This window comes from Opisthocomus hoazin, chromosome 10 (assembly GCF_030867145.1).
Source record: "Opisthocomus hoazin isolate bOpiHoa1 chromosome 10, bOpiHoa1.hap1, whole genome shotgun sequence".
NCBI classification, from domain to species: domain Eukaryota; kingdom Metazoa; phylum Chordata; class Aves; order Opisthocomiformes; family Opisthocomidae; genus Opisthocomus; species Opisthocomus hoazin.
In genome coordinates this window covers 10,544,129-10,570,910 of record NC_134423.1, presented here as the reverse complement: position 1 = coordinate 10,570,910, position 26,782 = coordinate 10,544,129, and the positions used below count along the sequence as shown (strand labels likewise).

The window sequence follows — 26,782 nt, the reverse complement described above, 5'->3', positions numbered from 1 at the left end:
TGCTTGTGTATTATAGTATTAATAACTTCCAGTAATAATACTGAAAATTTCTTGTTGAAAAGAGAAGCAAGAGAGTGAAAGACTGACAACAGAGCCCCAAGCACATAACCAGGCTCTTTGAATAAACTGGGAATTGTTTAAAAGCTTTCAAAGACATCATCCTTTTAATTATTTTTAATGAAAAAAGTAGTTGTCAGTCATCACCCTCTTACCTGCAGCTCCCTTTGAAGTCCTCATGCATATGTGGAGGCAAACTTACGCACCACGCTTGCTTCTCACTTTTAGCACGTACCTACACTTACAGAGTGGGAGACGTTCCTCCAAACAGGCTCTTCAACAGAAAATCTTAGGAAATAAAGCTCAGACTGAGTAAGGATTTTTGTTCCTATTTGTGCTATTGTGACTAACTCCCTCTTTTAAGGTCCAACAATGAAGTTGAAAAGGCTCACCGTGCTTGAGAAATACAGCAATGAAGTAAACTCCTTCTATGAAGAATAAGAAGTCTATCATCCAAGCATTAAGAAGGATCTGTGAGCTAAAGGAAGTACTTCCTAATCAAGGAAAGATTTATGCTTCTTTTGGTTTTGTAGTCTATTGAACTGAGCCACTGGGAAAACTGCTGTGTCAGTTTAGTTGTTCCTGATACTCACCTGATCGTTTGTCCTCTTTTTACAGAAGCATCTACACAGTGTGTCTGTTTTCTAATACTGCTTTTACTTTATGCCTTAAATGATTAAGATGAAAAACATCCTCTTGTGTTGTGTAAAGCAGGTATAATTAATTAATTCCTCTCGACTGAAAGACAGAAGTTTTCATACAGTGAGCTTCCTTTGTTTTTTTTGTACAGGATGTTCCCTGCAGCTCATGATATGATTTGGTAGATCAGTAGTTAGCAGCACTGCTTAGTGAAACTGTTATACCACTCTAGTGATAAAGGTCATAATTAAAAAAAAAAAAAAAAAAAATCAAAAGGGCTGTTTTATTCCCTGTCAGAGAAGTTTATTTTTGTTCACTAACACAACATTTCAGAATCTAAAGACACTCCTCTTCCTCCTTTACAGTGGCTAGAATTCAGACTTTTGTTAAAACAGCAACTCATGGTTTCTTAAATCCATGTTGAAATAAGCATTACTATTTCTGTTAAAAACAAATAATCAAAGAATCTGGGGGAATAGCTCCCTAAGACTGAAAGACATAAAGTAGCAAATACAGGAGCTCTCACATTAAAGTGCTATTTAGAACAGAAAGTTCTTTAAAATTGTTTATGGAACTTTTTTTTTTTTAAGCAAAAGGGTTTAGTGTGTATCTGTGTGTTTCAATACTCACATTGTACTAACTGACAAATGTGAGCTGCACTTTTTCTTTCCGTTATTAAAAAAAAATGTATTATGTAAAGGACGTACTTAACAGAAAGCTGTCTGAAGAGTTTGCTGTTAGTAAGAGATCTTTGGCAGAGTGTTATCATGGCTAACACAAGCTGGCAGTCTTGCAGCCACTGTTCTTGATCAAAAACATCATGCAGAATAGGGTACTGTTTCCATGAAAGTTCAGCTACCAGTGTTGTATGTCTTAGACTTAAGATTTATTGCAAGTATCAACAATCAGCTCAACACATAAGACGAGATAGCAGTTTAGGATTATAAAAACAAAACAAGCAATAGGACTTTGAAGAGTTTATTTTTCCCCACTTTGTGCGTAACAGTAATTCAGAAGTTCTTTAACGCTATTACTCTGAAGGAAACAAGGAAGCAGCAGCTTGTAAAACACAGAAAGAAATGTCACCCTATTCACCCAAGCCAGAGTGCACAAGGAATAAAGCTCATTGTCCCTCCTCCAACATGTTGGTAGACTGTATAAAAAAAGCTGGGATGCTTACTTTATAGAGTAACATTCGAAGTTGTTACTCAAAATTGATTTTTACTTCTGAAACAACCAGCCTAAGCAGTCTTAAGCAGTCTTAATAGAAAGAAACATAAATAGTATCTATTAATAGAACCAGGCTTCTTAAAGCTTAATTCTGGCAGTAGGGATAATCCTGTGCTATAGTCATGAGTTTTAAAATACACATTTTCTTGTAGGGTGTACTAATGGAAGCATACCTTAAGACACGCAGATTGGAATGACTCATATGACAATCTGTATGGGATGATGAAGGGAGGGAAGAGAGTTGCTTTTTCACCCATTAAGCTTAGCGAGTGCGGAAAAAATAGTCTCAGATCCCCTTGAATAGGGATGAAATGTATTTCTGGAACATAGGCACCAGAGCCAAACCTTTGATCTGTCTTAATCCATTTAGGACTAGTCCCTTACATTCAGAGTTTCTAGAAAAAAAATACTAGTCAATACAGTAAGACACACTGAACAGACTATGCCTAAAAGTACAACACAAAAAGCATTCTAGCAGAAGTCATGAAATTATTTAGTATAAATTTGCAAAGTTAATCCTTTCCCCTCACAGTATACAGCAGAAGTAATTTTGTATCATTTACTCATTAGATCTCCATTGTAAAGTGTGTTTCAGAGAGGAAAATTTGTAAGAATTATTTTGCCATCTAGATTTGAAAAATAATTTTATTTCAACATTATTTCTCGCCCCTTGCTTATTAATGGTTGTAAGTTTTTTAAAATACAGAAATAGATTAAATCTCTAGAATTTTGCATTTCTTTACTCATGCCCTTGGAGGGCTAAGCTATATTTAATGAATTACCAGAGTATCTAAAGTGGGGTTTTTCATTGCTTTTAACATGAAATTGCTATTTTAAGTTATTTTATACCCGTTTCTGTTTATGAAGGTCATCTTGTGCTATTGTTAGGCTAAAAACCTATCTTTTCCATTTCAGTAGAATCAATAAAGTAAGGTTTAACCGTGAAGGTGCTTTTACATTTCACTGCTTCTGTTGTCAGTTTATTTGCATAATTTTTTCTTTGCGGAAAGTAAAAACCTCGGTTGAAATGGTAAATGGTAGACAGTTACAGTAGCAATAAAAGAATTCACTTACATAAAAATGTTCACCAGATATAGAAAAAAATAAATAAGACAACGCACTTGGAAAAGTCCACTGAAAGCAGGCACACGCATCATTTGTAGCCATTTGGACTAAAGTCTTTACTGGAGAGCCCCTAACTAAGAAGTTTGCTCTCTTAAGAGACAAGCAAACTACACGCATATGGCATCAGGTTACATACACTGTACTGTGTGTGATGTGTCCTTTCGGAGTTATTACAAGTAGTATGAGAAGTTTAGTCTGTGTCCTGTACTCTGCGGCAGATCTCCTCTGTGAATTCTGAACACTTGGCGCCACCTCCCAAGTCTTTTGTCAAGACCTGAAAGAAAGAAAAAATAGTATTACTAAAACATTTTATGGGGCTAGTCTTGTCTCTGAACAGTTCTGTATGTTCTTCTTATGTGTTGCGTACGGATACTAAATAGGGGTGAGGAGGAATACGTCACGTTTGAGGTTTTCCGCATCCCATATAGCCTTCATCAGTAAGGACTACACAGACTAGAGCAAGTAGAGAAAACCTGAGTATGAACATCAAGCATTACGTTTCCAGATTTCAGCATGATTTCATCTGAACTACAGGAAGAAAGTGCGTTTGGCCAAAGATCTCCAAAGTCCCTTGGCCACATTCTAGTGCAAGTATTTAAGTTTTCAAAAAGTCGTCTGTCCTTTGAAAGTAAAATTCATGTACGAAGGCTCAGTGTAAAGGCTACTAATTGGGAGTCAGTCAGTAAGGTTTGGGGGGTTGTTTTGTTTTGTTTTTTTTAAAGGAAACCCACACAGAAAAAGCACACATAGCTCTTAATGCTGCATTTTAACAGTTCTTTAAGTTTGCTTAGTTTAATTAAGGGATGGAAAAATGCAGAGTTAAAGGAAACTTTTTCATCAAGTACAACTCCTGTCTGGCAGCATGAAGATAGTACAATAAATAAAGTGGGCAACACTGCTTGTCCAGCCTAGCTAGATTAGAGCAGTCCAGGAGATAGTTTTCATTAGTTTTCCCCTTACATGACACACACACAGATCTTAATTAAATGGCCGGAGGGAAGGGAGGAAAGGCAGGAATAGCAAGCATGAGAGGCAATCAAGGTTACTAGTTTAGGATCTTGTCATTTTAACTGCATTATGCTTTTTTCGATTTAAAAAGATTCTCTCTGCTGTGAGCATTTAATCATAACATTGTAAGTAACTAGTAAACAAGTAGCCATGTCACAAAAGTCGCACTGTGTTATCTTCGTAGAATTACTGACCTGCAGATAGATGGAGGATTTCATTTCCAGAGCAGTAAATGGAAACTTTACAGAAGCACCTCTTTATTCACATGTAAGTTTAGATTTTTTTTTTTAACTGGCTCCTACACACAGTAAGATAGCTGCAAACAGACCACTTATGAAATGACAGCTTTTTGTTTAAGCATGCTTGTTACTTTTAATTACAAAGCAGCTTCTTATGCTCCTGCCCAAGATAATTGAACCAGCATGGCTAACTGATAATCCTCTTTTAACTGCAATCGTCAGGATCTTTCCACCTATGTTTTGAAAAGGTGGGCATCAAAGTAAATAAGTGAACCAATACCGTTGAGAGCACAAATTTAAGTCAGGTTTCAGAGCATAAGGCCCCTCCCCTCCCCAGGATATCCTACTGTAGTCCAAAAAGGAGTGAAAGCAATTAGGAGGAAAAAAGAAAATAATTGACCTGAAAAAATAGGAGCAGAAGTATTACAGTCCGGACTGAAACGCTATAGACAAAAAGTGGATGATTAAGCCTGTGAAGGGCAAATGAGTGTCCTTCACTTCAGGATCCAGATTTAAATATACATGCTTTGTACATTATAAACACCACAACTGAAATACCACTGCTCACTTAAACCTCTAATCCCCTCCATGAAAAACAGACATCCAGTTCTAGCTTTTAGAGTTAACAAAGCTGTGGAAATCTAAGATGAGCATTACTGAGACACAAGGAATGCTACATTCTGTATAATGCTACATTCTATACAATCTTTATTACTAAGCCAGGCAGATTTAATACCACCAAAGATAACATAATTGCTATCAGGGAAGGACAGTGGCACTGCTCATGCCTTAGGCCAGCACAGCAGGTCATCCACTGTTCTGGTGTTTATGTTCGAAGTCAATTTGTGCTGTGATAGAATATGATTTTAATTTACTGCATTTATTTGCACACCCTCGTCTTACCTTTCCATCTTTGATTGTATCAAAGCAAGCTGTCTCAATTCTTGTGGCATGTTTGTGTAGTCCCATGTGACGCAGCATCATCACAGCACTCAGAAGAAGGGCAGTTGGATTTGCCAGGTCTTTTCCTGCAATGTCTGGTGCCGTTCCATGGACCTAGAAATAAAAGTGACTCTGTCTGTTATGATGTCAGAACGTTGATTAAAATGTCCTGGGCATTTCAAGTGTATGCAGGCAATCCGAAATGTAGTCCTTGTGCACAAGCATGTTAAAATAGGACTGACTTCACTGTGATATAGTCAGTGGAAAGGAGATAGGAAAGACCAGAGCAATTCAGTTCAAAGGCATCAGAAAGGGGGAACTAGGTCACCTAGTATCTCCCAGTGGTGCCCCTCAAGTTCTGTTTCACAGAGGGCAGTTATCTTATGAAAAAGAAGGAAAACAAAGTATCAGTAAAAGGACAAGCAAAAAACTATGTGTAACTACTCCCTCTGGGTAAAGCTTCAGCATCTTCACAGTAAAAAACAGTTTTGCAGAGAACTTTGTTAAATGACAGCCACCTTGTATGTCATATAAAAGTCTTAGATTCTCAAGTTGAGACAAAGTAGTTATACTACTCTGCCTTGCACAAGAAGACTTACCGATTCAAAAATCGCAACGCCATTAGCACCAATATTTCCACTTGGTGTTACTCCAAGACCCCCAATCAGTCCAGCACACAAGTCACTGGAAGAAACCCCACAAACAAACATGAAAACTCACAAGTTTTTCCATATACAGTTGCCTCTCAGCAATGCATTAAAATATTCATTAAAATAGTTTTGTTTCTCATTTTATTGCAACAATAACTTATTTTATATACCCACGCAGTCTGAGAATAATACTGGGAAACAACAGATGCTGTTAGCCACTTGTACTCCTTTGGAACATTTGAAAATTTGTAGAACTACTAGAAGGAGTAAATTTAATAAAGGAAAATTAAAAAGAAATACCAAATACTAGACTAAAGCTGATTAAGACACCGGCACAACAAAAGGTACTCAAAGCATGGAATACCTGTAGAAGTCTCAAAAACCAGCAAAAATTGTAATATACAGTTCCCTGTAACTATCCAGAAGTCTAATTTCCTCTGAAGAGGCCACAGAACTGCTTTTCATATGTAAAGTCCCTCTAAAAAAAGGTGGAAGAATTTTGCTCCGGGAGATGAATTACTAGTGGCTTTAAAGTTTACTGCGTGTAGCTTAAGGAACACGTACCAAGTGACACCAGACGAGCTTTCTCCTTCTCTTTATTGAACAGCCCGTAAGTCACGAGTCTGACATCAGCAGATCATCAGCCATAAGCCATTTGCACTTGGTTTCCTCCAAAATTAACATGGGGAAGGACAAACAAACTGTGCCTACAGTCATCATACCGCACCCTCACAGCTGAACGTACTGATAAATAAGGCTCTTAAAACTCTTACATTTTAGCACACTGTTTCATTGCCTACAACTTGGCTAATCAAGGACTAACAAGCAGAAAAGTCTGGATCACCTTGCAGAACAGTATTTTAAGTTTCAGCTAAAATAAACCAATTAGCTTTACTTGTATAAAGTCTGGGGAAAAAAATGGATACAGTGTACATGTGTCACTTTAAGTATTTAATAGTTAAATAATTTCATTAAATGGAAATTTTCTGCCTACTCAGGCCAAGAACCCTGTTTGGCATTATGTTCACACTTTAATAAAGCACTGTAGGCGAGACTTTCCCCAGTGACAAAACTGCCCTTCTTCAAGAACAGACTCGAATTTATTGAGGATTTTTAGAACTATGAAATTCTTTACAGAATTTCTATGAGAACTTCAAAATTGGTGATACTGAAACTAGGTAAAGTGAGTTGAAATAGTACTGATGGTGAGACTCCTCTGATTTGATCACTTTTAGTGAACAACGTAACAGCTGCTGTGAGGGCCCTCGGACTCCTCTACCGATCCTTAAAGCAGGAAGCATTAGCTGGAGTCTGATTTTTCCTAGAGGTGACAGCCAGCCATATCGCAGAGAGAGTGCAGTTTTAAGAGCCGCTCAACAAGCTTTCGTTCTTATATGTAAGTTACCCTTACATTTATTATCTGTACAAAACCAGGAGATGGATTCTAAGATGTACATCTTTGTAGAACTTTCAAACAAATTCTGATTTGGGCTATTTTCTCAATCCCTCCTTAGAGGCGCAAGGAGAAGCAAAGTCATGTTACACGCGTAAAAGTTCACATTAAGAAACATCATTTTACATGCAGTATTTAATTGAATTTACGCTCTACCTAAACATTTTACAGAACGGAAAATGTGTGCTGATGGGTTCTGTCTTCAAGACATCAAGTACTTCTGGTATTAGTGTCATTCGATATGAAATTTAATTTGAAGATAAGGAAAAATTACAATACAATACATAACCCAAGAGCTGGTAGGAAGTTAAGAGGCCACACATTTCTTTCTTTGGTGACTACGAAGAACCATTTCCCTGTATGGCTAGCTTGCTATAAGCATCACGGCCCCACAGTCATCTTGCACAATCTATTTTAGTGCTTAAGATTAGAAAGTTTTTCCCCACTATCTAACTAAGCGTTCTTTCTTACAATTTAAGCCACTAAATTCTTCACACATTTGGAGAAATTTCTCTTCTGCCCCATCTGAAAGATATTCATAGCCTCCATAAACAGAAACTTTTTAAAAAAATAAGAAGCACATTCTCATCCTATAGCCCCTCCCAACAATATATTAATAATTGAACCGTAATAATACCATTCTTTCTTCCCATTTAAAGACCGATTTATCAAGTTTTCAAGTCTGGATGCATAAAATCATCACCCATCTGGCTAGCATATAACTTGAATAACTGCCTGGAAAGTAACAGTACTTTACATGTTGGGTTAGTTTAAACTAAAATCTCTATACCTGAGGATGTCACCATACAAGTTCGGCATAACAAGCACATCAAATTGTGATGGATCTTGAACCATCTAGAAAGAAGAAAATATTTTCATTAAGTTTAAGAATATAAACTCAAAAATAACCACAATTAAAACATATAAATACTCACATTCAGACACACAGTATCCAGATACATTTCATTAAATTTAATATCTTTACAGTTTTCTGCTGCCTCTCTGCATTTTCTCAAGAAAAGCCCATCAGACATTCTCCTGCAATTAAATAAGCAAGAGAACACTGCAGTTACTGTAAGCAAGCAATAGTGAAGATACAGAAAATTGCATGCAATAATAAAATAAGGATTAAATAAAAATACTACAGTGCAGAAACTTAATTTGTGACTAATTATCCCTTATGTTAAATATAAATAATATTTTAAATATATTACAGTCAGGGAAGTAATGCTTTTTAAATTTCCTCCTAAAATACTTTTGTATCAGTAGTTTAACAGGCATATGTTAACTCTCAGAATGACTCGTGTTCACTTACTAAAGGCTTACTGAGTTTGTAAAGGTGGTGTCACATAATGTCACACGTGTTATGACTCAGTTCAGTACAAAGTGGCTTGGAAACTGTAAAAGACAGTAGCCATTTTCATCCTCAGTTTCTAAATTCTTTTTCCTAGTTTAAGACTAATTTTAATATAAGAGCTTTGCAAGGAAAGTCACAGGATTACTATAAACTTGCTAATAAAAACACCAGTATGTAATTATTGCAGCCCTATCAATACTGGGTCAGTATTGCCCATTTTACTTACTCCCACTAGCATCAACAGAAGTTATACATTTGAGGAAGATTTTAAAAGTTACTTATGATTAAATGCATATTGCTATTTGTTGTTCTTCTCAAGAAGAAAAAAAGCGTCAACATACATAATATTTGCCTTGTGCACAGCAGTAACGTGACTTCTCTGATTATTTCTGGCATACTCAAAAGCAAATTCTGCAATACGCTTGCTAGCTTCTTCTGTGATCAGCTTGATGCTTTGCACAACACCTTCAACAATCTGAAAGAAAGACAGTAGTTGCATTGACAGTAAAAGTGTGAGCTCATTTTTCAAGTCCGTAGCATGAATGTTTGGAACACACCAGTAGAATTCTGAGTGAGGCAGTCTCGACAATGCATTTCACAATAAAATAACTTTTTTATGGGTAGCAAACTGAAAAAACACCACCCAACCTCTTACTACTAGTCCACTGTGATGGGCAAAGTTATCATTCATGAAAGACAGAAAACCTGCCAGAAACACAAGGCTTTCGGCGACGTACCACATGCTCAATTCCACTGTATTCGCCTTCTGTGTTCTCTCGAATTGTGACAATGTTCACATCTGTGTATGGGGTCTTGTACCCTTCAATTGAGACACAAGGACGCACGTTTGCATAGAGATCAAAGGTTTTACGCAGAAGCAGATTCATTGATGGGTGCCCTGCAGCAATTGGGGTCTTTAAAGGCCCTGAAGAGAGAAAAACACAAGAACAAATGAGAAGATAAACCCCTCTATGAATTTTAGAGTTGAAATTCTAGGTAAAGTGGAACTCCTACAGAGGATCTCCAAATTCCTGTTGAACACTTACGCTGAAATGCCGTGGGGATTCTCTGTGCTACCAAGTGTAGTACACAGCGATATTAATCAGCTGTTTAAGGGCCAAACTGCGACTCTTACATGGAACAGGAGTTGTTACAACGGTCTTCATGGAAAGCAACATCAGAAGATACTATTCATTAGCAATATATAGTTATCACATACTATTGTATATCAGCTGCATTAGAAATGCATTCTGCACAAGAGTCCCGAGGTCAGTAGGTAGTAACACCTGCCTTTAACATATTTCGAAGACGGGTTTGAAATGCAGCACTGGTTTAAGACTACAGAAGACAACTTGACAGGTTGTCCCCTCTAGTTAGCCATTTTACTGTGCTGCAGGTGAAGGACGTTGGCTTTAAATCAGACTCACGATAAAAACAACAGTATTTAATATCTTTGTATTAACCACCAAAGTACCTTTTAATCCCATTTTGTTTTTATCCATGGATTCTTTGGCATCTGGAGGTATCATCCACTTCCCTCCCGGTCCTTGGATAGCTGTAACATTCCTCTCTTCCCACTGAATAGGAGCCTAAACACATTTACTCTATGTTAACTTAAATATCATGACTTTTGCTTCAAGTTCTAACTTCCCTTTCACAACAAGGTGCAAAAGGGCTTTCGTCTAGGCCTTCCTAAACAATTTTTCTCTGGTGAAAGTAAACATGAGATGTTTGAACTGACAAACAATTTTTTAAAAAATGTAATGAAATAGCAAAAATGAAATAGTTTGAGCAAAATATTATCATAAACTTGAATGAATACCATAAGATGCCTCCCTAGGCGTCATAGACGCAGAAATCGTTAGGACTGGAATACACATGCTACTGCTTTCAAGCTCTTAGAGCTGCTGAGGTCCTTCTATAGAAGAGACATTTGAAAACTGAATTCATGGAGAACTCATCACCCCTGCTGCCTGGAGGACAGTACAGAACACAGATAGGTATCTGTTACCTAACTGAAAATCTGCAAGTGTTCCACAATGCCTTCTGCATTGGATTCACCGCAGGGAATCTGCTGAGTGGGGACAGGCTGCCACCCAGGCAATTCACCAGGAAAAAGACAGAGGCTTGCACAAGCAAACAGAGCCCATGTAAGCGCAACATACTAGAGAACCCCCTTCACAACAAACAAATCCTGTGAAGTGTGCACTCACACACAAACTTAGGTTTTACTCCTCCACACCTCCTGCTTGACTCCCCAGAAACAACCAAAACTATTACAAGGTTTTCATACATAATTAAAGAGAACTTCACTTTTTCCAAATCTAAGTCGGATAGTTGTAACAGAAAGGGAACACGCCTTGGGGCTGTTACAAACGTGGACCAATTTAACAGGCATCTTCCCTGAAGAGCTCTATTTCCCTTCAAGGAAACCGGACAGATGTTGGTGAAGTTCCTCAGGCAGGCAGTAAACCAGCTCTTGGATATACTTTGTTTTCGTATCACTCAAGTGAATGTGTTTGGCAGTGCAGCAGAGTAATCGCAGCATGATTTCTAAGAATAGGCCAGTCCTTTCACACACACTTTCGTCTGCTCCGGAAGTCACGAGGAATGGAAGAAAATCCTCTATCAGTTGCTCAGGTTTGCTACATGAAGAAGATGATTTCATGTGATATACTCAGTTCACATTTGCAAAAATTAAACACAGTGTTTGCTCTCAACTCTCCACTCCTCTGCCAGCTAACAGCTTCAAGCCCTGCCTTGGTATCACAATCTTATCTGTTATTAGCTGAAGCTTCAGACTCTCTCTATTGTCAAGAAGTTTTAATAGCTTAAACATGACTTGATCTTTTGGAAGTTAAAGAGAAAACATTTTTAATACGCCTACTGAATACTTGCCGTTGTACTTAAACTTACAAAGCTTACAGCAAGACAAACATGACTTACTTTGGCAGCATCAAAGATCTTCATGACAGCAGCAGAAATCTCAGGTCCAATGCCATCTCCTGGGATTAAAGTTACTGTTTGTACCTAGGTGAAGTATCAGCAGTACAACAAATGAACACTTCTTCTCTACGTAGAAAACATTTTCACGTGTTACAGGAACCAAGTTAACTACCAGAAATCAAAGTTCCAGTTACCAAATATTCACAGTGAAGACACTGTACTGGACAGAAGCGAGAATGCCCAGCTTGCTTCCAAAGGGAGCGTGCACATGATTTGAGAGAATGGTTTAAAAATCTGCCCACTATCTATTCCTATTTCAAAACACCGAGGTTTAACCTGAAAGGCAGGTTCCTGCTCAGTACTCCCCGAAATGCATGATCTCAGCATGCTTTCCTGAAATTTGGAGAGGAGATATCACCTAGTTACAGCTCCGTTACCCATAGGTCTCCAATATTATCAACGTGCCGAGTAATATTGACACAGGCTAGAAAAGACTAGATTTATGAAAGGCTACATTCACCTTGGGGGAAAAAAAAAAAGCTCATGCATATCTCAACTTCTCAAGTGCCTTCCTAAAAATCTCAGACCCATTTTTAGCAATATCAAGTTGTTTTCCTCCGATCACATTCTCAGTCTTGTTTCTTTTATCATTTTCAAACAGATGAAATAAACTGCACAGCTCAGAAGCAGAACTTCAGATAAAAGAGCACCGCTGACGTGCGAGCACAGAACCGATGGAATGCCTCAAGCTGAGTTTTGTGGTGTCTTTCGTTGTTGCTTCACAGCACAGCAGGACTCCACCGGAGCCAAAGAACGTTTCCTCTGAAACAGTAACAGGGTGCGAACGAACCGGAGGTGCCTCACCGTCTAAGTCCTTTTTATACCGTGTAAGATATGAGCGACTCTTCAGTTTCATTTCTAGCTGTTCTACAAAACTTATAATGAAAAGCCACGGTTCCTCTTTAAAAATTAAGTCCTGCTTAAGGGTCCATGTAGCGGTGCTGAGCCCTGCTTCTGCCCGAGCAGTTTTCAAGGCCACCTTGACTGAAAAGAAAGGCCCGTGGGCACTTCACAGACATACACATAAAGAAGGTAAAACTTCTACAAGGAAATACACACTCAGTGTCTACAGTACTTTAAAGAGGGCCTTGAGAGGCAGAACTTTAGATGCAAGGTATTCTAAAAGCGGCAGTAAAGTAAATCTAGTGCTTGCAGGAAAGTTTGCAAAATAAAGAAAACTAGAAGCTTCTCAACAATGTTTCTACTTTGCCCGACATTTGCTCGTTTTCGGATGAGTTTCAGAAGACTGGCTTATGTCCAGATTCTGTGAAAAGTTATCATGCCACTTCTATCTTTTGCTAGGCCCTTTTGTATTATCACTTACGCTTTAATATGCAATTGTCAAAGACAGTAATTAACCAGTATGAATCCAGCACGGCATTAAGAATATATACGCTCACTTATTTAGGCCTTATTTTTTTGAGAATGTAAAAATAACAACAGCAATCTTGTAAAAGTAAATTTTGGAACCCTTTTCTTGAGAAACTTCTTAAAAGAAAAAAAAAAAAAGGTACTATTATACTCACAGCACTACCAAAACTTCTGGTCACCTGTTTTTGGTTTTTGAAAGCACCTAGCAATCGTGAAACCTGCAAGAACAGGAAACAAAGACGCCATTTTACTACACAAATGGGATTTTAAAAAGCTAACAACATCCCAGCGAACCCGCATTTCAGAATCCTAGTGCTCTAACTTTCCTATCTGGAACGAGTATAAACATCCAAGCGAAACACGAGCAGCTAGCGCTGTGCCAAGCTGCTCTCCAGCACTCCGTGCGGGAATTCTTAGCACGAGGGAAACCCAGGGCGGCTGCACTTCGCTGCGCGCTGTTCTCCCCTCGATCTTACCTGGGGCCGGGGGCAAGCTACCGCGCAGCAACCCAAGTGCTGACGTGCTACGTGTTTGAAATGCAGCTGCAGTAACGCTAACTAAATTGATGGTATGCTAAGGATTAGGATTTGTGGACAGCAAAGTGAAAAATCAAACACTTCCACTAACAGTGGGGCAGACAGGATCTTCACACGTTTTAGGTCATGCTTCCAGAGCTACTTTGTGTTAGCGTCACCTCCTCCGCTCAAACTGCAGTGGATTTTATTTAGGATTTGTACTGTTGGCTTCTGTGTGCCTGACAGCTTTTAAAAAGCGTAATTGAGATGCACGTTAAAGACAAAAGTCACCATAGCGACGAGCCTACACTGCACAGCTGAAGAACTGCACTGTCCAACACCCGAATATTCCGCACTGGCTCTGAGCCTCAAACCTGGGAGGGTGTCTCCACGCCAGCTCCTGCCCAGCTGAGCACCACGGACAACATCCCCAGTCGTACCGGTACGGGTAACTCGGCTGCAGAAAATCCGCAGCCTCCCGCTCTCACCCTCCTCTCTAGGACGGCTCACGCCTCTGTGACGTAGAGCCAGAAGGCTTCTACGCGCTACTTCAGTGGTGCCAGCCTACTCCAGTTGTACCTGCTACCGGGCCAGCTGTAGTCTGTGGCTAGCAGGGTAGACGGGAATGGACGGGACAGTCCGTGCTCCTCTCCCATCCCACTCGCGCTTGCACGTGCTGAAACGCAGCTGCACGGCAAAAGGGACGTACTGTGCCGGTGCTGACAACTAGAAACCACACAATCTTCACGTCCGCTGTAACGAACGCTGGGGGAGAAGTCATTTAAACTGGAATTTGTCTTCACGCGCAGCACAACATGAGAGGTACGAGGCAAATGACGCCTGCGTCCGCGCCGCGCGTTCCAGGCCACAGCTGGAGCAATTAACGGGGATGTAATTGGCTCGCACCCCCCCGCAGCCCGGCAGAGCGAAGGCTCCGTCCCGCCCGGGCCCACGGGCCTGCCGCGCTGCGCCACGTCCCACGCCGGCCAAATTCACGCGTTCTGGCCTTAGAAGCCGTGCGCCGCGATCATGCCCTGACATAGAGCCCGCCCCCCCCTCCCCCCGGCGGCAGCGGCCCTGGCAGGCGCGGCCCGGCCCGGCCCGCCCGGGGCCTTCCCGCTGCCGTGGGGGCCCGGCCCGGCCCGGCGGGCGGCGGCATGGAGCCCCGCGGCCCTCGGCCCGCCGCGACCTTGCGGCGGGGCCGCCTCAGGCCAAGGTCACGCACGCGGCCGCCCACCCGCCCCGGTGTCCCCGCGGGAAGGGGCCCGTCCCCCCCAGCTCACCGCAGGCATCCACGCGGCCGCGGCCATGGCGCTGCCGGGCACCGCGGCTCGCCCAGCCCTAACGGCAGCCGCCGCGCTCGCCTCCAGGCCGGAACCGGCGCCCCGCCCCCGCGGCCGTAAGGCCCCGCCCCCGGGGACTGCGGCTGCGGCGGCGCTTCCCGCCCTGCCGCCGTGACCCCGCGCTGAGGCGCCTGAGGGGGGAGCGGCATGGCGGCCCCCGGGCAGGCCGTCCCCGGTTCTGAAGTGCTGGCTGCTTTGGTGGCGTCTCAGCTGCTAAAATTGTGTCGTTTTTAAAAAAGATGAGTGTCGGGTATTTGTTACAGCAGAGGAAAGAACCACGTGCTTTAAAGCGTCAAAACCCGAAGCTGTTGGAGCAGGGGCAGCTTAAAACTTGTGTTTGCCTTCGTTTTCGAGGAAATTGCCTCACTGTTTTTAAAGGCGCTGGCAGGGTCCGAGGGCCTCGCGCGGTGCAGTGTCGCAGGAGATGGGGTTTGGGGCAGCGGTGCTGAGGGCCCTCCGCCCGCGGCCGGGGGATGCTGGCTCTTCTCCACCCTCAAGGGCATGGGGGGTTCTTGGGGGTAAAGCGCCAAGCTGAACCTGAGGCGGCTTGAGCTCGGACCACTGGGAAGAACTGCTTCATCGGACTTTTTCAAAGACTCTCCTGCCTGTGAAATGGTGATAGCACTTCTTCTGCCTGCTGTATGATCTGCTTGGACCAACAGGGATGCAGAGACCCCTGCGACGTGGTAGGCTCTGCTGGCTGGATACCAGTGCTGCTGTCACTTGCGATTGTGTTTACGTCAACTTTTGTTGTCAGCTCAAACAATTAATTGTGGGAATAAATGAGGCTCTCAGCTCTGGTACAAAACCAAGACCGGATTTCTAAACTCAGTCGTTGCAAAGAGTGATTTAAAATATGAGTTGAGCATATCCTGAAAGTTTAAACTCAAAAGACAATTTAAAAGAAAACCGAAACCTTTAGTTTCTTACACTCTTCTGGCAGTACAACAGTTTTGGTTCTGTCTCAGTGTAATTTGGTGCCAGCTTTTGGTGATGGAGTTACCAGAATACTTGCAGCCTTCCCGTTTACTTACCTCTGCCCTGTATGTGATTGGAAACTCAGGACCAAGTCTGTGTGTTCAGTTTGCTCAGGTCTTGAAAGTGTGAGTAGGTAGAAATTCCCAGAATTGTGCAGCATTAGTAGCCTGTATTTTCTGGGGTTGCTTGCTCTTATTTTTATTCCCCCCCCCCCCCCATAACAGAGCACCAGAGATTACTCACAATTTTTCACATGTTGAAACAGTGTGCATGGATTTTTTATTTTTGGTAATGCTTTGAGCTGAGAATGGTCTCTCAGGTGTTGTCTGTAATGGCAAGTGTGCAGAATCATCTTGATTTTCTTCTGGTAACTACTGCTGGTTTTTCATGTTAGTCTCTAAAATCCAAATTGGCCCTGCAGATACCCGTTCTAAATGTTTCTGGAAAATAAATTTGTTTGGTTCAAAGCTTGCTCACACTTTGCACACACTGGCTCTTTTGTTGTGCCATCTTTACCTTCCACAGCTTACATGTCCTATTTGCGGCTTTTTTCCTCCCCTTTTGTAAATAGAGGCTAGCTCCCATCTCAGATCGACCTATAAAGTTCCTAGGACATAACTAGCTGAGCTTTTAATGTTTTTGCTCTACTGCTTCCCATGAGGTGTATACATCTGTTCTGCTCCTTACTTTATATTCGTTGTTTCTTTTGCCATGATGCTCATCAAAGGACTCCGTAAGTGTTGATTATGTGCTCTACTACGCTGAGCAGTATATTCTTGTTGTTTTCTTCTGTTTTCTGTCTGTATCTGCATGTACTTTCTGGGTTTACACTTTGACTGTAAATTGAGGGGAGGGGAGAAATTGGAGAGAATTCTTTTTTACGTGTATTTTCCACAGCTATTGTAACAGGTTTCTGACCTGTGTCTTATAGGCGCTACTGTAATAACACTACAATAATGAGCCATTAGCAGCGGCTGGTTTGGATCTATTCTGAGAAGCACTAAACACCACACTGGTAAAACCATCAGTGGTTATTTTGCCTAGAAAAAAGATGCCTGTATAGAGATAGCAGTAGTTTCTTTCCCCAAGAGGTCACTGTATTGAGACTCCCTATGAGGAAATTCATTGTATTAAATTTCGTCTGCTTAGGAAACCACTGCCTATTTTTTTTATTATTTTGTCCCTGAGGCAATGCATTGTCTTGTGTAAAGCATCTTTAAAAAATACAACCAAAACATCATTTTGCTTGATTTATTATGGTTAAATTAGGCTTAATGAAATGCAGTTGGAAACCTCTGTCTTCTAAGATAATGTATTTTATTAAGCTAGATAGATAAGATCATAAAACCAACAAATCTGGCACAAGGTTTTCCTTTCTTTTTGTTTTCTTTAGCATTAAAACCTCGCTATGGAAAGTTCCCACTCAGCATAACAAATGCAATTTAGTCAGATAGTCAGCATCTTTCATCGGTTCGAGGGCCGTGAGTTTTGCATCTTTCTCAGGTTCCGTTTGTTCATTTGTAAGACAGGGCTCAGTCCGATGAGGCATTCCCATACAGGCTAGCACTTCAGACGAATTTACTGGGGTCTGAGCGTCCTACTGTGGGTTCAGGTGTAGGAAATGCAACTTTTCTGTCCACTGCAGAAGCATCAAATTGTCATTTTGACTCATTTTAGGATTTCTGTATTGTAACTGTGTATTTATAGTTCATTTTTTATTTATAGCTTGCAATAACTGTTAAATTCAAGTTGTGACAGTTGGTGTAGCATATTACAATAGTAATGTTTTGTAGCTCTGCAGCATCTTTATTTGAGGAACTCAGAAGCATTTTAATTATTTTAGCTCCACAGCACCTGCTGTAGGTGAATATTATTGTTCCTCATTTACCTGTGAGGAAACAGAATTGTGAATACCTTTCAAGTAGATAAAACAAGCCCCAAAGACTCGCAGGGATTTTCCACAGCAGCAGCGTAGGGTAGAACTTTTCCCTTGTAATCATTGCAAGTAGTGATCATTGTTACTTAGACCTGCAGTAGATTGGGGCCCCAACGACTCATGGGAAGTGGCAGCTGGGTAAGTGTGCAGGCAGCCCTTCCAGATCAAATCTGTTCTTTTTGCTGACAGAGTGCATCTTTATACAGAGTTGATCTGCAAGGAAACATCTGTGTGGGAGAGCAATTGTTGGAATGCCTGGTGTAATCGGCATGAAATCATGAAGGTTCTGTTTTCCCCGCTTAGAAGTTGTAGCCAACCAACTTGAGCAGTGAAGGCAGTAGATGTGCAACTTCATTGTTAAAACTCTGTGCAGGTCTTCTCGTAAGAGGTAAAGCGATCTCTGTTCATAGTAGCTTGATCTTCCTTTGATGAGGAATAAGAGCTTTCACGTTTAAACTACAGTTACATTATCACTGCATAATTTATAGAGGCATTTCAAGGTAGTATGACCTGTCTGCTGGTGGTTACTACACTTGCAGCTCTACTAATAAATCAGAGCAAAGTCACTTGGTGTAGCAGCCACGGCTAGCAGCAATTCAGAGCAGGAAACTTTGCACTGAAAATGATAAGGAGTGCTAGCACTGTTTGTCCCGCTCCCTGAGCTCTGGCTCTGGAAACACGTCCCCACAGCTGGGGTCAGATTGTGGTCTGCAGTGGGTGTTAAGGCAGCTGGCAGCCATCTTGCAATAAAACATTGAATCAGGTGTACATGGTTGAGAGTGTATTTTCTGCTCCATGAATTAAACTTTTAAAGCAGGTGAACAGTGGCCCCTTTACACTGGCCAGAGATCATGGTTATGACAAGACTATTGTATATATACTTATGCTACTTAGTAACTTTATTTGCAACTGATGGCAAGATATGTGCTACATGTTGCTAAATAACTTGGAATCACTGGCTTTGGCAAACAGAGAAATTGATATGGTTAAGTGTGATGAAAGGCTGGTACTGATAGCGTTAAGGTCAGATCTTGCTGTGTACATAGAAAAGTATTGCTTTGTTGCAGTAACTTATGCTGTGAGTAAGTATTGCTTGACACCCAACTGGCAAATAAAACTAATCTTTGATAATACAAACAGAAGAAGTGAAAAGAGCAAAGTGGAAAATTATCTGATCCTTGACACGTGCAAACAGGTAGGAGGGAAAAAGAGCTTGTGCATTATACCATCTTTAAATTTTACCATTAGTATAGCCCGATAATTACGTGGTGAAATATAGGTGCCACTATAGCATGCTTGAGAAGAACTAGCTAGTACAATAGAACCCTCAGCAACCAGTGCTTGAATCCTCTTTTAAGAATCTGTACCTTTTAGTTTTATTTAATAATTGAAAATGCATTTCAGAGTATGGAAAGGAGAATCGAAGAAACAGTTTCTTTTCTGTCCATATACACAATAGGTGCGATTTCCTTGGTGAGTGGAGTCGTTCTTTTAAAGCAAGAACTTCTGATTCTCTTTTAAAGCAATCAACTCTTTTAGCCATACCAGTTTTCCGCATAATTTCTCCATGTTAGAGTGAAACCAAAGCATTTCTAATATGCAAGAGAAAAGGGGAGATGGCAGAGTAGAAAGCCAGGCCCAAAGGCATACAGAGGAATATGTCTGCGAACTTCAGGAACTCTACCTCGGGTCTACATTGTAACCACAGGTAAGTCTTATCTAGTTGGTGCTTTCCATTCATCCTTTCTGCTTTTTATTATTATGATTTTGATTCTAAAGACAGGCACTAGCTGATATGTATGTCATCTAGGATGCAGTGGGACCAGGCAGCCAGGAGTGTAGAAGCAGGTAGAAAACAAAGAAAGGAGATGTTGGTCTCTTCGCTGTAAGAATACTGTTCAGTATACAGAATCGTGAGATTAAAAGATATAGAGCCCAATCCACCCCGGTGTAAATTCACTAATGTACAGTGGTATTAAAGGTAATTTGCCCATTTATATTTATTCTGATTTGCGTAAAAAGGCAGCTTGAATGAGGTGGCTGTGCAAGAAGTGCTGTTTCATGCAGATTGCCTGGCTGTTTATTGATCTGCTCTGACTGGGAACAGCTGCTAGCACCTGCATTTCAGTAGCACCGGATCAGAGATATGAAACATGCTTAATTCCATGCACAACCGCTGAAGCCAATCATGAAGCTCATTCAGAGTTGGAAGAGGGCAAGAACTTTCAGAACTGAAAGGCCTTCATCTCAAGGGGCCCTTCTGGATTGTAGTTTTCTGATTCAAAGTAGTGTGCTGAAAGAGCACTTTTAACAAATAGAAACCCTGTATTTTGCAGGTTTAGGGTTTTTACATCTTTACACTCTGACTTACTTATGGAGAATGTTTTGGAACATAGCAAGAATCTGATGCCACTGTACTTTGAGGAAAAGAAAAAAGCCACTGCACTAGCGGCTGGAAAAACAGCAGTCTGTTTGGCCATGTAGCGAACAGACGATTCAGCTGTCTGGTATTTGAATAGATGCACTCTGGATCAGATGGTAGGTCATTCGGAGTTTGTGTTGTCCTTACTGCTGTAGCTGCTTCCGTCTTGTTTTGAAACTGTGGTGCGATATAATCTGTTGGTAGAATCTGTTTCTTTCATTGTTAAAATTATGATATTTGCTTATCACTAATAAGCATTGTTGAACACATTCTCGTCCCAAGCGGTTTATTTTGTGTATATGGTAATACCTTGTGGTTTCGTAGCTCAGGGCAGTGCTGGCTTGCAGTGAATCAAATCTGCTTTTTTAAATGTTATCGTCTCAGTAAGTCGTCTCTTAGAACAGTCTGCAGTTCAGCACTTCATAGAATGTTTTTACTGCATATCCAACACACTTCATATGATTTTTTTACTATGTGTACAATACATTTATTTTCAGCATTATTGTTAATGTTTGTTTTTTGTTGTTACACACCAAGGTAAATTGAGCTGCTATTATCCAATGCTGTAATCAGGTCAGAATCATTAGAAGCTGTAGGAAAAAGCACAAGGTAATTCTCTAGGTGTTTTTATTAAACATGCTAACTTGCTGAGGAAATAATGACCACTGGCAGACCTGTAAGTAGGAATTTTATTAAATATATATAAACCCGTTCCTGTGTGCACAAATGGGAAGTGAGCAGTCCAAAGAAACTTACTCAGAACAGGTCTTGCCTCCCTGTTCCTATCCCTTTTCACTCAGCATTCTTTCTACTGCTGTTATAAGAGCTTATCCTTCTGCAGATGTTAGATAAGATAATTTTGCTTGAGTTTATTCATTTTGATTGCCTGCATCTCTCTTACGTGCTCTTTTATTTCTTCTATTTTTAAAATTTGCCTGGCAATAGAGAAATAAGGTTAGATTACTTTAAAATACACTGTGAGCCCTCTAGTGGTATCTTTTGCTTTAGGCTGTCATTTTTTTTTTTTTTCTTTCCAGCTGTACTTGCTTGAGCCGAAGGAGTCACATTAATGTCTGTTTAAACTACTTTAATCTTACTGATTTTTTTTTTTTTTTTTTTTTTTTTTTTTAGTATTTATTGAATGTGAGAAGGAACACTTGCATTCCCTGGTGTACCTGGGAGTTTGGCACCTCTGGTAGTGAGCTCACCTGCTTGATCGCCAGGGCTGGTTATCGCCACAATGTAGACACAGGGCTTGCTGGGGAGCCCCCGCGGCCCCTGGCGAGGTCGTGGGATGCTCTGGACACTCCGAGCCTCCCTCCAGCTCCCCTTAACACTGGCAGCACGGTCCGGGGCAGATCCAAGCACGGCTGGGATGTGCTGTTCTCGGTGGGGAGACCAGCTGCAGAAACGTGCACTCTGCCAGTCCATTTTCCGAGTGACTAGATTTGTTCCCTGCGTGTGTAACACGACTGCGCTGCCGAGCGCCGTTGGGTGACGCAGAGCTGCTCTCCAACACGAAGGTGCCGAGCAGGACCACCCTCAAGTCGCAGAGTGAACGGGCGAGTGCGGCTCCCACGCAGCAGAGAGCTGATTTCTTCTCGTGCTGGCCACTCGGCTCTTATGTCATAAGAGCTCTGTAAGCCTCTTGGAAAAGTCTCGGAAAAACAGGGGGAATGGCATCACTGTTTTCGGGCAACACCTGCCTGCGATTTTAACGCTTTCCTTCTGGGCACGCTCAGGGCAAGCCTTTGCAAAGATTTCCCAGTACGGCGTCCTTCCTCATTGGACAGGAGCAGTCAAAGCCAGTTCAATGCAGGCTTTGGGATTTTTTCAGCACATTCACGGAGGTTACATGCTCTAAATGCCTGCAACACAGAGGAGTCCAGCTACTTCTAATGGCATGCATTTGCACAGAGGAAGACTTCCTCATTTAAGATGGGTAATAAGCAAACGATATTTACTGATGAACAGCTAGATGCCTACCAGGTAAGATATCTTAGTTGGCATTAGGGGAAGGAAAGGAGTAATCCTCATGTGTTTGTGGATTTTTTTGTGGGAGGTGGGGGGAGTGTTTTTTTCTAAACATAAATGAAAACTTGATTTGTAGCCTGCATGCATATATTCTACTGTTCCTTCAAGCAATTGTAATAATATTCTAAGGCTGGGTTGTTGAATATGCTCAGTTGAATTAATTCTCTGTATACAGGGAAAAGGACTCCAATCGTCAATGTCTGGACTTGGAGGCAGGATAAAGGCTGTGACTAGCTTGACAATGGGAGTTCTTAGTAGAATCTTGAGTGTTTTGTAAAGAAGAAAGTGTAGCAATAAACTCTTTTTTTCTCTCCCTGATGCCTTTGCTGTCAACAGAGGGGAGAGCGGAAAAAAAAAGGTCTTGTCTAATTTCACTTCTCCTAAGGATATGTCATAGAATATTCTTACTGTAATTCCAGAATGGATATCCTTATGCTTGCATCCACTCCCCGGTGGCAGTTTCTTACCTTAACAGAACTATGTGGTTTATGTCCAGGAATAGCTTATTGGTACTTATTTACTTACTTCACATTGGATCAGCTGAATTTTTAATGGGGTAAAAAAATAATAATTCCCAGTTTTCAGTCACATTTCAGCACACTGCAAATCTTTCTGAAACGGATTGCAGGAAGCTGGCTGCACAGCGGGCATCCTGAACAAGTTTCTGAAAATACAGTGAGGCAGTGTATCAAATAGAAGTGTGCTGAAAAAGGAGGCAGCTGACTACTTATTTTGAGATGCAGACAGGGATGGCTGCATTGCTCTGCTCTTTTACGTGAGGGGATGAACATAGAATTAACAGCGCAGGAAATTAACATTTAGTTTATCTCGTGATAACGAAGGGACAGATTCAGTGCACACAAAAGTAAATAACTTCACCTTCAGGATCTTTGCCTCAAGCCCTTGAAATAGAAACCGTGATTTTAAATACTAATTTTCTTTGGAGTTACTGCCGATAGGGACTTTTCACAGGTGCAGATATTTAGCCATAGAAATTCAGGCTAAGGATATATGCAAAAATGCTTTACAATGTTATCCCATGCTGAAAGCAAAGTAAAAATTAAATGCTCCTACTAAATTCTTGGCCTTTTGCTTGTCATTGCAGGAAATGAGAAAAGGGAGCTTCTTTAGTTTCCACTTTGTCACACATCTCGCCCGCACTAGCTGTCTGTCACTGTAATGTGTTAGTCTAAGTTAGTAGTCTTAGACTGAGTAGTCTAAGACCCAGAAAGGCTCTTTCACATCCCTGCTGGGCAGGCAAGAGGGCAATCAAAGATCTGTAAAACACAGTGTCTGGCTTCCTACTAACAACAAAAGTGAACACAGAACAGAGCCCAACCGCAGTGAAACAAAACAAAATCCAAATGTAATTAATGTTATCTTCTTGACATAAACGGGCAAATGCAAGAGCTGAAATGTCATCCCTAATTCACTACTCTTCATGCAGAAATTGCCTTTCTCTAATGGCTTTTGCAGCCCCTGCCTTTCATAATGCTGGGTAATTGATCTCAAAGCCTGGCAGTAGTTAGGCCCAGTGGAGGGAGTCAGCCTATGGGATTTCTCTGTTACAGGCGGACTTGTAGTTCATTAGTATAGTGCTAAATAATTTTTGACTGGCAATAGCACTTGTTGTATATGGTAAGTACAATAAAATAACAAGTTTCAGGACAATAACTAACCTCCAGAATTTGTCAGGAAGGAATATTAGCCCCATGCTGTGAACAAGCCGATAAAGCCCTTTTGTGATGGTGCTTTGCCTCTGATCCGTTAGTTACTGCGTACCTCTCGGATCTCTGAAACGCAGAAATCCTGGGCAGACTGCTGCCTTTAGCCATCCACACAGCGAGCTCTTGCCTCCCCTCTGTGTGCTGGGGGGGTTTGCAGCTGCTGCCGTACGAGCAGAGCTGTTTGAGGAGAGTTTGCCATCTTGTCTGCCTTTTTCTCGTTTGTGGAATTCCTTCAGAACAGAAAAGGGGAGAATGGGGTAATGGTTCCATCATTTTTAGAACGCAGGTTTTTCATTTCTTCAAACAGCAGTTGGGTTGCCAGGTCCTCTGAACAGTGGGCCAAAGTAAAACACTGCGTACCAGGGTCCGCTTTGCAACAGTCTCTTGTGCACATCTGTACCCCAGTGTACAGCCGGGCATCTGCATATAAATGCAGTTTTTTTAAAATGAATCATTGATTAATCCTTTTTTTTTTCCCCCACACACAAGAGCTAGGCAACTTCTTGTGAATTTTTATGTCTGTGAGTTGGTACTGTACTCCTTACAATAATACTCAGGGTTAGAGAGTCCATATGGCAGAAGCAAAAGAGTCGACTTAGTCCTTTTTGTAAAATAGATGGTTTTTTTACTTCCCCACAGTTCCTACCAGAAGACTGTTCAAAGCCTTACTCTCCTCATGGTTAGCCTTACAATCTCTTTGTTTGAATACATTTCTGGCCATTGTATTATCTGGTTATAACTTCCACTATTTTTGTCTAACACAAATTGATCTGAGCTTATAGCACCTGAATGCTATTTTAGTAGTGAAACTTGTATTATTTTTAATGCATTATGTTTTAAGCGCTTGTTCCATAGGAGACACTATGAGATGGAGAAGTGAGAAACTAATGTACTTATAGTATGGTAAAACCATATGTAAGTGGCTTTGGTTTTCAGGAGTAAAGATTAAGCTGCAGAAAAATCACCTGCTTGAAGAGCTAGCATACATAAATCTCAGCTCATTAATACGATATTAATTAAACAAAGTAACCTTATTTGATTTTCTAAAACTTTCTGAAATGCACATGTATGAACTTTATTGCATATAAGCTATCATACTGAAGAGTCACTTTTTAGCAGAACCTTTACATTTAAATGAAATACTTGTAAATCTGGTGACCCATAAGATGACCTCAATGTTTTTAATAGAGGAATGTTTTAAATATTCTCCATCAAGACTGGTGATGGGTGGTCAGCTAAAACTGTTTGTAAGAGATGCACAATAGGACTTGATAATATTAAACCTGTCATAGTTTTTAAAATTTGAAATAGGTAGAGGCAAATTAAAGAAACACTGGGAAGCTGCAAACCTCCTAACACCTTGCCATGTCACCTGTTATTAAGATAGTGTTCTAGTTGGCAGCTCTTTAAATTTTTGTAGGCTCAGTGAGATGTTTTGGAAATTAGGCTTTTGCAAACGTTTGTTTCCTTATTGAGATTCACCTGAATTTAAAAGTTAGCCTTGCAAGGAAATGAAGTCTACGACGGGTTTCTGCTTCTTGTGCCCTAAGAGTACTTGACTTTTGGGGTTTTTTTTGTGGATTTTTTTTTTTGTTTAGCTGTTTTTTTACTTTACATAAAATGCAACATCTAGCCAAGGTCTGGCTAGGGAAAAGGTAAGTATTAATCACCAAGAAAGGTGTTTCTCATTGTAATCAAAGAATATTTTAAAATTAAGCTTTTACAAGTAGTCTACAGGTTTTGGAGCTCATGTCTAATAATGAGAAAAGAAAATTAATGGGAATTTTAGGGGGTTTTTTTTGAGTGTTGTATAAAAATGCTTGGAGCAATAGGAAATGTATACGAGAAAGGGCTATCAGAGCCGTATATTAGCCTCAATGCACTACGTTTCTCACTGCTAAACAATTGTATTCAGTGGGCAATGCACAGAAGCTGCGCTTGGGGTGTGGACAAACTACTTCACTGTTCAGTCAATCTCATTGCCTTTTCCAAGGTTACTTGAATAAGTGGTCTGAATTTAATACGAATTTGGTTCTATTTTTTTTGTAATAGAACCTAGAGAATATAGGGCACAAATATTTTATGTTAGATATTACTGGCTTTGTTGCAAGCCAATTATTTTTGTATTTGTTAATTAATAGGATTATTTACGTTATTTAATGCAGCCTCAAAACAAACTGATGTTTATCCTGGTTGTCGTCTAGGCAATATCACAAGAAGAGATAGTAATATGAAATAACCATTTGCTTCTGTTACACAAGAATTTGTCTATTACACAGCTAACTTTTTTCCTTCTATTAAAATTCTTGTCAAGTGGGATTTAACAATATTTCAAGAGGTATGCAAAACCAAGTGAAACAAGTTACATTATGATCTGCCAAGAAATGCCATTTATAAACTGAAACTAGGTCATCAAGCTATCTTTTGAGTTAAAAAGCTGTGCTTGACTTAAGCAGGATCTCTGATGAAAATGAACCCTTTGCAGGAATACAGAAAGTGTATTCATCACAGGTTCTCCAGGATCTTCTGTAAAAAGCATTTTTCAGTGTGGATGAGTCTTGCTCTTAATGTACAAATTTAAGTAGCATTATAATGGAACACGTTTTTTGTGAAATTACCCTTTAGTCAGATTCTCGTTTCACGTTACCATTTGGTGCATCTATAGACTGAGCAAAATTACATTTGTTGACAGTTTGCTTCTTCCTTAGTCCTCGCTAAAGTCTAACTGTTTTTACTCCCAGGTTGCTGTA

General features: G+C 40.7%; 3 protein-coding genes across 8 annotated transcripts in view; 2 read left to right on the top strand and 1 right to left on the bottom strand.

Annotated features, from left to right (window-relative positions):
* The window catches only part of ACSBG1 (acyl-CoA synthetase bubblegum family member 1), a 34,905-nt gene extending 33,874 nt beyond the window's left edge, over positions 1–1,031 (top strand). For all 3 annotated transcript variants that reach the window (XM_075432272.1, XM_075432270.1, XM_075432269.1), the window contains one exon: positions 422–1,031. In XM_075432272.1, coding sequence (XP_075288387.1) covers positions 422–498 — 77 coding nt within the window. In that variant the 3' untranslated portion in view covers positions 499–1,031. The remainder of the gene's footprint in view (positions 1–421) is intronic.
* Positions 1,032–1,658: 627 nt separating this feature from the next.
* On the bottom strand, positions 1,659–14,982 carry IDH3A (isocitrate dehydrogenase (NAD(+)) 3 catalytic subunit alpha). Of its 2 annotated transcripts, XM_075432273.1 has the most exons (11): positions 14,876–14,982; positions 13,233–13,295; positions 11,647–11,730; positions 10,175–10,289; positions 9,438–9,625; positions 9,042–9,175; positions 8,279–8,381; positions 8,134–8,198; positions 5,840–5,924; positions 5,202–5,354; positions 1,659–3,325 (listed from the first exon to the last, which is right to left on the bottom strand). In XM_075432273.1, exons 1-11 carry the CDS (start codon positions 14,900–14,902, stop codon positions 3,242–3,244), a joined length of 1,101 nt encoding a protein of 366 aa, XP_075288388.1. In that variant the 5' UTR covers positions 14,903–14,982; the 3' UTR covers positions 1,659–3,241. The 2 variants fall into 2 exon arrangements, with proteins under 2 accessions (XP_075288388.1, XP_075288389.1); XM_075432274.1 differs by lacking the exon at positions 14,876–14,982 and having other exon boundaries at positions 11,647–11,705; positions 13,233–13,259.
* CIB2 (calcium and integrin binding family member 2) overlaps positions 14,155–26,782 on the top strand; it is a 54,581-nt gene continuing 41,953 nt past the window's right edge. Inside the window, exon 1 of one of the 3 annotated variants that reach the window (XM_009943338.2) lies at positions 14,155–14,414. Coding sequence is in view for 2 of the 3 variants with exons in the window: in XM_075432275.1 (XP_075288390.1) it covers positions 22,210–22,260 (51 nt within the window). In the remaining variant the exon portion in view is untranslated. Of the gene's footprint in view, positions 14,415–15,566; positions 15,622–21,860; positions 22,261–26,782 lie in introns of those variants that run through there. The other 2 variants (XM_075432276.1, XM_075432275.1) reach the window with 2 other exon arrangements.